The sequence below is a fragment of the Vulpes vulpes genome, chromosome 10 (genome assembly GCF_048418805.1).
Source record: "Vulpes vulpes isolate BD-2025 chromosome 10, VulVul3, whole genome shotgun sequence".
NCBI lineage: Eukaryota > Metazoa > Chordata > Mammalia > Carnivora > Canidae > Vulpes > Vulpes vulpes.
Window position 1 is genome coordinate 10,853,954 of NC_132789.1, and position 9,608 is coordinate 10,863,561.

Here is a 9,608-nt window from a genome sequence, read left to right on the forward strand (position 1 = left end):
ACATACCCCCAGAGATGGGGGGCTCACTACTCTGCTCCCAGTGGTTCTGTGATCACATCATTCTGATATCAGGAAGGACTTCATGTCAGAACAACTCCAGCCTCATCTGCCTCTCGGGTTGAGGGTTGGTTCTGTCTCCAGGGGAGGCAACCCTTCCCCCCAAATCTCGTTTGGCCTCTTCTCTTGCTTCCTGCTTTCTGCCTCTGGCCATGCAAGCCCAGCTGGGAGCAGGGTCCTGGTCTCCCAGGTGCCAGGGGTCAGGGCACAGGGTGCTCAATGTTGGGAGCCAGGGCTGCAAGCAGGCAGGTGGGGGGAGGGGAAGGGGGGAGGCAGACAATGATGAAGGAGCTCAAAGGATCTTTGTTTCATAAATATATTTTTTTCTTTTTAAATGAAAAAATCAACAATTAGAAAAATGACAGGGCGGGGCCGGGCTGGGCTTCCTGTGGGGAGAGGACAGATGGTTCTCAGTCTGGGCCCACTGCCCTGTGCGCCTTCCAGGAAGGAGGCCCGTCCTGCAGTGGTCCCCGTCCCTTCTGCCCTCCCTGCTCCGGGGACCTGGTATGGGACACGGGCGGCTGTCACCTAGCCATGGTGGCTAGGGACAGAGCCGCTGCACAGGTACCAGAGAGGTTCAGTTCACAGCTTTGCTGGCTGCCAACCCGGCTCCGCCTCGGAGCTGCAGCCTGTTGGCAGGGTGGGCTCGTGGGAACGAGGAGGGAACTGGCTGGTCCGGGCCACAGGCTCACAGGCAGACACAAGAATAATATTTGCATCGAGGCCTGGATAAAACTCCAGCCCCTCCAGGGGTCCCCTGGGAGTGGAGGCAGGCAGGCGGGGGCCCTCACTTGGGCAGCCCGTTCATGCCCAGCTGTTCCTTGAGGGCCCGCAGCTGGCTCAGACTGATGTTGCTGCCCCCGCAGACAATGACCACGAGGGAGGACAGCGGGGCCTGGAGCTTCCCCTCCCCTTGCAGCTTCTGCACCACGCGGCTGTACACGGCGGCCAGGGCTGCCCCGCAGGCGGGCTCCACCAGGATCTTCTCGTCATCTGCCGGAGGAGGGGTGGTGAGGGTGAGGCCTGGGTGCAGGCTGCCAGGGAACGGCAGGGCCGCAGACTGGGTCCGGGCCACACCTCCCGTCACTATGCTAGATTGACCTTCCGAGGCGAGGTCTCATCTCGGGTGCTCGCACTGATGAAATGATTGTAACTGCCCAAGCACTGTGTTGAGAAGGCTTGAGTCATCATTTGAGCAAGACTGCTGTGGTTGGTTAGCCCAACTGACTGCTGGCACAGGAGATTAACTGGCAGTGTTAGTGCTACCTTTGTGGTGTATGTGTGTGCACGCGCACATATGCATGCACCCCACCCCTGTCCTAGACTGAACCTAGGAGTCCAGCCTAGTTACAGACTATTTCTGAAGCCAACCCTGAGGCCTGTATTTTCCTTTTTCACCCTGGCTACCAGGAAGCTCACAGCATTTTAAACAGTTATTATTCCCTGCTGTCATGGTTATCAGGTTTCTTCACTTGTGGCTTTGGCCTTTCTATTTTTACTGCTGCATTGTATTATCTTTCATGGTGGGAAGTTCTAGGAAGGGATGGGGAGATAGGACGATGAAGAAAATTTACAGCGAATGGGATCTCTTAGGCCACTGAGCAGACAGCCAGTTAATCCCCAAGCCAGGGGGTCAGGTCTTGAAACATACCCACAAACTTCTCAATGGCGGCCACAGCCTCCTGGTCCGAGATGACTTCAGAGAAGATGGGGTGTTCCTGAAACAGCTTCAGGGCTTGAGCCCCCACAGTCTTCACGCACAGGGCCTTGGCCACACTGGGAGAGGTGGGGACAGAGAAGAGGACGGGAATGGGGCAAAAACAGGAGGCAGGAGAAAGATCCTCAAGCAGGATCCATGTAACTCCAGGACCTGCACTCCTAATCAGTGCATTCACTTTCTCCCCCCTCTCCCTGGAGTCATCACCGGTTCTATTCCCAGCTCACTGGGGAGCCCCTGGGGCCTGAACCACCTTAGCCCTAAGCCCAGCATGTGGCACATGATAGGCACACGACAGTTATCCTCAATCCCAACCCTGCAAGATCAGAGCCCAACATGGTAGCTCCCAGGTGCCAGGTTCAGGAGCCCAGAAGTTCTTACGTGGGCTCAGTCTTCCCTACCTGCGGTAAGGACTTGTCTACCCAGTATCCATCCTAGCTGCATGTGGAGACGTGGTAGGAAGATATTTCCCAGCCTCCCTTGCCGTAGTCGTGGCCACACGACTAAGTTCTGGCCAATGAGAGGTAAGTGGCAGTACTGCGCCTGTCTTTATTTTTTTTTTAAAGATTTATTTATTCATGAGAGACACAGGCAGAGGAAGAAGCAGGCTCCCCGCAAGGACCCCGAGGCGGGACTCGATCCCAGGACCAGGATCACGCCCTGAGCGGAAGGCAGATGCTCAACCGCTGAGCCACCCAGGCGTCCTCTATGCCTGTCTTTAAAGGGAGGGGGCTCCTCCTGCCAGAACGAGCATGGGTGTGATAGTCGGCACACGAGCAGCTATTTTGGGCCATAGGGCTACGTGATAAGGAGGGTGGAGAACAAACGCAACGAACCTGGGCCGCTGGCTTCATGGAGCTGCCCTGGACCGCCTACCTCTAGGCTTTTTTTTTTTCACTTTATATAAGAGAAAGTAAAGTTGAATCTGGTTTAAGTCACTGCTCTTTGGGGTTCTTGTATAATGTGCCAAACCTAATCTTTTTTTTTTTTTAAGATTTATTTATTTATTCATGATAGACCTAGAGAGAGAGAGAGAGAGAGAGAGGCAGAGACACAGGAGGAGGGAGAAGCAGGCTCCATGCCAGGAGCCTGACGTGGGACTCGATCCCAGGACTCCAGGATCGCACCCTGGGCCAAAGGCAGGCGCTAAACCGCTGAGCCACCCAGGGATCCCCGCCAAACCTAATCTTAAGTATCATCTCTCAAAGGTTTGGGGCTGGGATATGAGCTCCTGGGGCCCGGGGCTGTGTTTATTCACCACTCTGTCCCCAGGATCAGCACCGCTTGCACATTTTAGGGGCCCAGTAAATGGTTGGCAAATCAACGAGGTGTGTAAATCCCTGCTGCAGGAAACTCAATAAATGCGTAATATTGGCCTCTTCATGTGAGGAGTGTAATGTTCATGGTACTGAGTCACGTAGACTCGGTCGCGTTCAGTCCCAGCAGTACCACTTGCTGGCTTGTGGCTCTGGGCAAGTGACCAAAGCCTCAGTTTCCTAATCTGTAAAATGGGACTGACATGGAGGTGGTCTGTCTACCTTGCAGCCAACACCGAGGCGGGCTCCCCAAGGCTTACCGAACACCGACAGAGGCAGGCCCTCTGCTCACCTGGTAACCTGGGGCAGGGAGACCAGCTTGCCAGCAGTGGTGGCAGCATGGAAGCTGTGGGCTCCGGCGGTCTCCATGGCGATGACAGGCACGTCCCCCCAGCCCACCTCCTGCAGCCCCTGGACCACTCCACACAGCAGGCCCCCGCCGCCCACTGACAGCGCGATGGCCCCTGGCTTTGCACTCAGGGTCTCCTTCAGCTCCTTCACGATGGAAGTGTGGCCTTCCCTGGGGAGGTGGGGAGGGGGCACAGGTCAGGGCTGGGCTCCCTGGAGACACCACGCAGGGGTCCTGGAGGTGCCACCTGTCCTCCTCCCAGGCAGCTGATGGGCTTTGGGCTAGTTGCCTGCTCCCCAACTCCACCCCGACTTCCAGCTGCCAACATCTGCATGACTACCCAAAGGCTTTTTCTGGCCACCGGAGCTGCTTACAACTGTGGCAGGAGAGGACACCCCTGGAAAGCAGCTCAACCAATGTCTGCGGGAGTCCAGAATGGTGGCAGTTGGTGTATAAACCCCAGCACGCTTTCCCGCAGGTGGAATAATTCTGGTTTGGGTTCCACACTGGCTCCCAGGGGCCCCGAGTGGGACCCCAGCGGTCACCTGCCCATGAGAGCCCTTTACTGGCTCCCTTCCGGCCTCGGCTCACCTCCCCTTTCTCTAACGCCACCTGTACCAGGGGACTCTGGGCTCCACATACCAGATGAGGGGGTCGTCAAAGGGAGGAATGTACACCCAGCCAGGGTTGTTCTTGGCCAGGGCCTTGGCCAGCTCGAAGGCCTCATCCAACATCTGCAAGACCACAGGGAGGTTGGAGGGGGTGAGGGGCTGGAGACCCTGCCCAGCCACCGGGTGCCCTCCGCGGCCCCTGCCCTGGGTTGGTACTCACCTCACCCACCACCTTGACTATGGCACCCTCATTCTTGAGCCGCTCAATGGTGAGGGCAGGGGTGGTGCTGGGCACAACGATGGTGGCAGGGATGCCCAGCTTCCTGGCAGCATAGGCGGCTGCCATGCCTGCATTGCCCGCTGCCAGGGATGGGGGTGGAGAGTATGTCAGTGCAGGAAGGCCTGGGAGCCCAGCTGGGCCTGCTCACCCCCAACCCTGGGGCTCTGCACACCTCCCTGAGTGACAGCTCGCCTCCCCCGGAGGTCCAAATTGGGGCCGCTGCAGATGTTTGTAATGGCTCATTGCTGCGGAAACCAAGGCCCCGGGGCGGGGCGGGGGGTGCCTGGCCTGGGACACACAGCAGGGCACAGGAGGAAGCATGCGGGCCACTCACCCGAGGAGCAGACGAAATGTTCACAGCCTTGCTCAGCCCACTGTGGAGACAAGAGGGGAGGTCAGGCCACCGCCCAGACAGCTCTCCTGTCCGGAGTGCTTTCCAGTGATTCCAATACACACCAGCCCCTCTTTCCTTCACAAGGACTTTGTATTGCCCTAGCCTCTCAGATGACATCGCCCCGCCCCGGAGACTGGCTCAGGGAAGGGTTGGGGTGAGGGGAAGCAGGCAAATGATGGCTCTGGGCTCAGCCCATAAGGAGACCCCCTTGGGTGGCCCCCCTTCCTAGAGGGAGTGCTAATGGCAGGTACAAGGGCTTTGTGAGAGTGAGCACACAACACTGGCCTTGTCCTTTGAGGATAAAGGACATGCCACCCTCACTCAGATGCTGCGGAGCCCTCCTGTACCATCTTGCAGAGGTGTCCAATGCCCCGGATCTTGAAGGAGCCTGAAGGTTGGGCACTGTCCATCTTGAGGTAGACGCTGGTGCCTGCCACTTTGGACAGCGACATGCTGTCACGGATGGGGGTCTTCACGTGCAGGGGCTCCCCAGGCGTCATCGCTGGGAGGAAGGAAGGAAGGACACCCAGATGGTCAGGAGAGCCAACCGCTGCCATACAGCCCTCAGTGTGCCTCTGAGTGACTCCTCCCCTCACTGCCCACGAAGCCGAGGAAAGAGCCCAGATAAGGAGCATCCTGGAGACCTGAATTCAAATCTCAACTGAGCCACCTACGTACCAGGTGACATCACACAACCAATCCCCCCGTCTGCCTCAGCTGCCTCATCTGTAAAATGGGGACAAGGATTCTTACCATCACCACCACCGCCACCCACCCCATGCACACAGCACGCTGGGAAGCTGTGAACATTAGAAATAACATTCAGACCTTGCACCTTTCCAGGGGCAGGAGGTGGAGATGGATTTGCAGGTGCTGATTCAGAGTGAGCTTCAAGATGCTTAAGTGGTAAAGAAGGGGCAGGATAGCAGAGAGAGTCTATTTGTGAAAAAAATATGGGGACGCCCCCACCATGTACATAATCCGTAAGCTTCTGTGTGCATAGGCCATCTCAGGATACGCACAAGAAACTTGTTAGGGCAAAGGGCTTCTGGGGAGAGCTGGCACTCAGCATCCCTTTTGTACTGTTTGAATGTTTTGTCGTGTTTAGGGATTATCTGTTTAGATACATGCATTTTTTTTCATACTAACCTTTGGAAAGCCCCGCACCCAGTTAGAGAGACTTTTTATAATCATTATATTATGTGATAATCACTTCTAAAGTGATCACCACGTGCCGCACAATGCTTTAAGCCTTACAGATATTAATTCATTTAATCCTTTTAGCCTTCCTAGGAGGTGCCTTATCATCCCATTCTCCTGATGAGGAGAAAGGCTCGGATTGTGTTTCCCGGGATGGCCACTGCAAGCTCTCCCCATCCCACACGCATCTCTTACAATGCGACTGCTTTTCTCAGTGAGAGGTGGGGTCTGTGCTTCCTCCACATGAGCCCTGGAGGGGCAGAGGGTGTCTGTGGCTGCAGTGACACTATGTGGCTTCCAAGCAGCAAAGTGCTGGTAAAAATGTTTACTCTCCAAGATAAAATAAAGCCCTGATTTGTAGTGTGTGCACCTCTGTGCTGTACATAAGCTTCACCAAGGCCGCGTTCACACTACCAACACGATGGCATGAGTGTGGAGCTGGGAAGAGATGGCACAGTCCGCTTTCCAGAGCCTGTGTGAGCCGGCTTCAGGGCAGCCCCGCACCCAGGGCTGGGTCACAGAAGGGGACACAGCCTCCACCTGGCTATTTCTCTCTTTTTTTTTTTTTTTAATTTTATTTATTTATGATAATCACAGAGAGAGAGAGAGGGAGAGAGAGAGGCAGAGACACAGGCAGAGGGAGAAGCAGGCTCCATGCACCGGGAGCCCAATGTGGGATTCGATCCCGGATCTCCAGGATCGTGCCCTGGGCCAAAGGCAGGCGCCAAACCGCTGCGCCACCCAGGGATCCCTACCTGGCTATTTCTCTTGAGCAACTCTCTCCCAAAACCCAGCTGCCGTGAGGCGGGTAAGCCTAGGCCTCATGCAGAGGCCATATGGAGGTGCCCCTACCTGACAGCTGATGGCCAGCGTCACTTGCGAGACGGGTAGGTGTCTGTGTGTGTGTGTGACCTTGGGACATCACCAGCCACTGTCGCGCTGCAGCCGCCTGAGAGAGTCCAGCGAGAACTGCCTGCAGAGCCCAATTAAGCCCCAGAGCCATGAGACAACAATACAATGATTGCTGTTGTTTTTGGTCACTATACCTTCGGGCAGTTTGTCACATAGCAATAGGGATCGGAATATTAATGTGACTTGCCCAAGGTCACACAGCTAGTGAGTGGGGGAGGCAGGATTTGAATTCAGACAGTCCAGCACCTGAACTAAGCTGTCTCCAGGACACATGGGCATGGCTCAGGCCTCCCGGTCTGGACTGACTCTGGGTGATGAAGAAGCTGCCATGGCCCGGAGTCTGGCCACATACATGCAGCCCTTTTTTCTCCTCTTCTTCTGATTCTCCCCAACTTGGGCTGAACCAGAACTGATCTGCAGATGGTTGGGTAAGTCACCTCTCTGGTCCCCCACCACTACCACCTCCCCCATCCCACAAGGCCAAGCAAGACTGGCTCCCTTTTTCTACCTCCCACCCTATTTCCAATGACACTATCTGGTGCCGCCCTAGCCCTTGGCCATTGCCACTCCCACACTGGGCTAGATATGCCTTGGTCAGAAGTGAGGGGTAGGCTTCCTGACCACTCCACCACTCTTAGCACCCCCAAATATGGATCGCTCATGTCTGTCTGAATTAACTGACATTCGGGGCCTAAGAGGTACTCAACAGATACCATCTCTCCCCTAGGATCTCTTGAGCAAAAGCCAGGGACGAGAGGCACTCTAATACGGGAGCATCCCATATCTGTCTGAATTAACTTTAATGAACCTTCTGGAGGTTATCTCTGAAACAAGGGCACCCTCATTCTGGCTGAGTGGACCTTGTGCACGTTGCCAAGCCCCAGCCTCAAAGAGCTGTCCTGGCTGGAAGTGGGAGGCAACCCCCACAAGACCCCTTTTGGGTGGATTTGGGAAGCCTCCTCCACCTCTGGTTGCACCATGCAATGCCTTCAGGGGAGGGGTAGGGACCCCCTATGGTCACCACTCCCTCCAGCATAACATCCTGAGGTTTTGCCAAACACAGAGGACAGAGGGTACTAGAAGCTGCTGTCTACCTAATGTTCCCTCCTGGTCAGAAGTCACTCCCCCTCTCACTTGGCTTATAGCAAGAGCTCAATAAAAATGAACTATTATTATATCTGGGCTGGACATTTTATTTTATTTTTTTTTAAAGATTTTTAAAATTTATGCATGAGAGAGAGGCAGAGACACAAGCAGAGGGAGAAGCAGGCTCCATGCAGAGAGCCTGATGTGGGACTCGATCCTGGGACTCCAGGATCACACCGTGGGCTGAAGGCAGGCGCTAAACTCCTGAGCCACCCGGGCTGTCCATGGACTGGACATTTTAAATGCATGATCTCATTTCATCTTTACAACAGCTCGATGAGGAAGGGTCAGTTATTGTTCCCATTTTAGGGAAATGCGAAACTGAGGCCCAGAGCTAGATGCCGACCCAGCCAGTCTGGCTTCAAAGCATGGGTTTTTATGCTCAACTGACTCTACCCCCTCCTCTTCTCCTGGAACCTCCTGGCATTCCACAGGCACTCCAGTCTGGGGTGGGGCTGAGGAGGGGGTACTTACCTGACCAAGGTAGTGAAGCTGGGCCGCCCAGGCAGAGGGAGCAAGCCGAGGAGGGATAGACGGGAGGTGGTCTAGATGTATAGACTGGACAGATGGTCCTCTGACGGATGGAGGTAGATGGACAGTTAGAATGTCTGCTGGATCGTCCCAGGGCCTACGGGTCTGGGTCTGGGTCTTTGGTTCCCAGCTTTATTCCCAGGGCGCCGCCCAGCAGCCAATGGGGACCCAGGGCTGGCCACACCCCCACCAGGCCCGCCCCCTGGCCTGTGGCCCTGGGGCTTCCAGAAGGAGAGAGGGAAGCTGGCTGTGCTTCCCCTGCTGGCAGCTTCCTCTCCTCTCTCCCCTCATTCACCCTTTCCCTTCCCCATTCTCAGCGTCTTCACTGGCAAGTGGGAATAATACCGGCTTCCCCAGGATTGTTCCCAAGAGTTTGCAGGGGGATGGTGGGAGACGCTGCACTTCATGTCACTAGCATGTGCTTGGCACATAGTAGGCACCCAGGAAACGAACCATGGGAGGAAGTGGGTCCTAGGATCATCCTTGTTTTACAAAAAGGGAGGCTGAGACCCAGAGAGTAAGAGACGTGAGCAGGTATTTGAACCCAGTGGGCCTGCCTCAATGTGAATTACCTTCTCCTGTCATCCTTTATGATTCTTTTGTCTTGAAGGGGCAGATGGCTTAATGGGTATGACCCAGGTGGCTCAGGGTTCAAATCCTAGCTCTGCCATTTACTAGCTGTGTGGCCTGGTGCAGGTCAGTTTGCCTCCTGGAGCCTCCCTTTGCTCGTCTGTAAAATGGGGATGAAAATGGGATGTCCCTCATTAGATGGCATGATAATGCATGTGTGTGTACGGGGCCTGGAACTGAGCGAATGTTCGGTGTTAGCAGCCATCATCATCATCATCTTCATCATCACATGCACCTGAACTCACTCCCTGCCCCATGCCAAGCCCCCTGTCTCTGGCTGTGTGCAGGCGTCTGTTTGTCCACAGCGGTGGTGTGCCCGCACACATCTGCTAGGATCTTTTTCCTGCTTCCCTCAACAAAGCCCTTTTGTCCCACCAGCCAGGATGAGAATAGCAATGAGACAGAGGGCAGTGAGGGCACAAACAGCAGGCACCACTGTCCCTCTCTGTGGGACAAGCTGAGCTC

At 55.4% G+C, this 9,608-nt stretch overlaps 1 protein-coding gene across 2 annotated transcripts; it reads right to left on the minus strand.

The window, feature by feature from the left end:
- Window positions 1-359: 359 nt before the first annotated feature.
- Window positions 360-8,653, minus strand: SDS (serine dehydratase). Of its 2 annotated transcripts, XM_026018836.2 has the most exons (9): window positions 8,457-8,653; window positions 6,777-6,897; window positions 5,072-5,226; window positions 4,665-4,704; window positions 4,271-4,410; window positions 4,082-4,173; window positions 3,383-3,610; window positions 1,709-1,833; window positions 360-1,050 (listed from the first exon to the last, which is right to left on the minus strand). In XM_026018836.2, the coding sequence occupies exons 2-9, from the start codon at window positions 6,844-6,846 to the stop codon at window positions 845-847; spliced, it is 1,056 nt and encodes a 351-aa protein (XP_025874621.1). In that variant the 5' UTR covers window positions 6,847-6,897; window positions 8,457-8,653; the 3' UTR covers window positions 360-844. The 2 variants fall into 2 exon arrangements, with proteins under 2 accessions (XP_025874621.1, XP_025874622.1); XM_026018837.2 differs by lacking the exon at window positions 6,777-6,897 and having other exon boundaries at window positions 8,457-8,620.
- Between the last annotated feature and the right edge of the window lie 955 nt (window positions 8,654-9,608).

What these genes read in the sequence shown, in the direction of transcription:
- SDS (XM_026018836.2), bottom strand. Translation starts at nt 6,846, where the DNA reads ATGTCCCAAGGTCACACACACACACAGACACCTACCCGTCTCGCAAGT. An exon ending in CGCTGGCCATCAGCTGTCAG is followed by an intron (nt 5,227 to 6,776) that starts GTAGGGGCACCT and finishes CCTTCCTCCCAG; the next exon opens with CGATGACGCCTGGGGAGCCC. An exon ending in TAGTCAAGGTGGTGGGTGAG is followed by an intron (nt 4,174 to 4,270) that starts GTGAGTACCAAC and finishes GTGGTCTTGCAG; the next exon opens with ATGTTGGATGAGGCCTTCGA.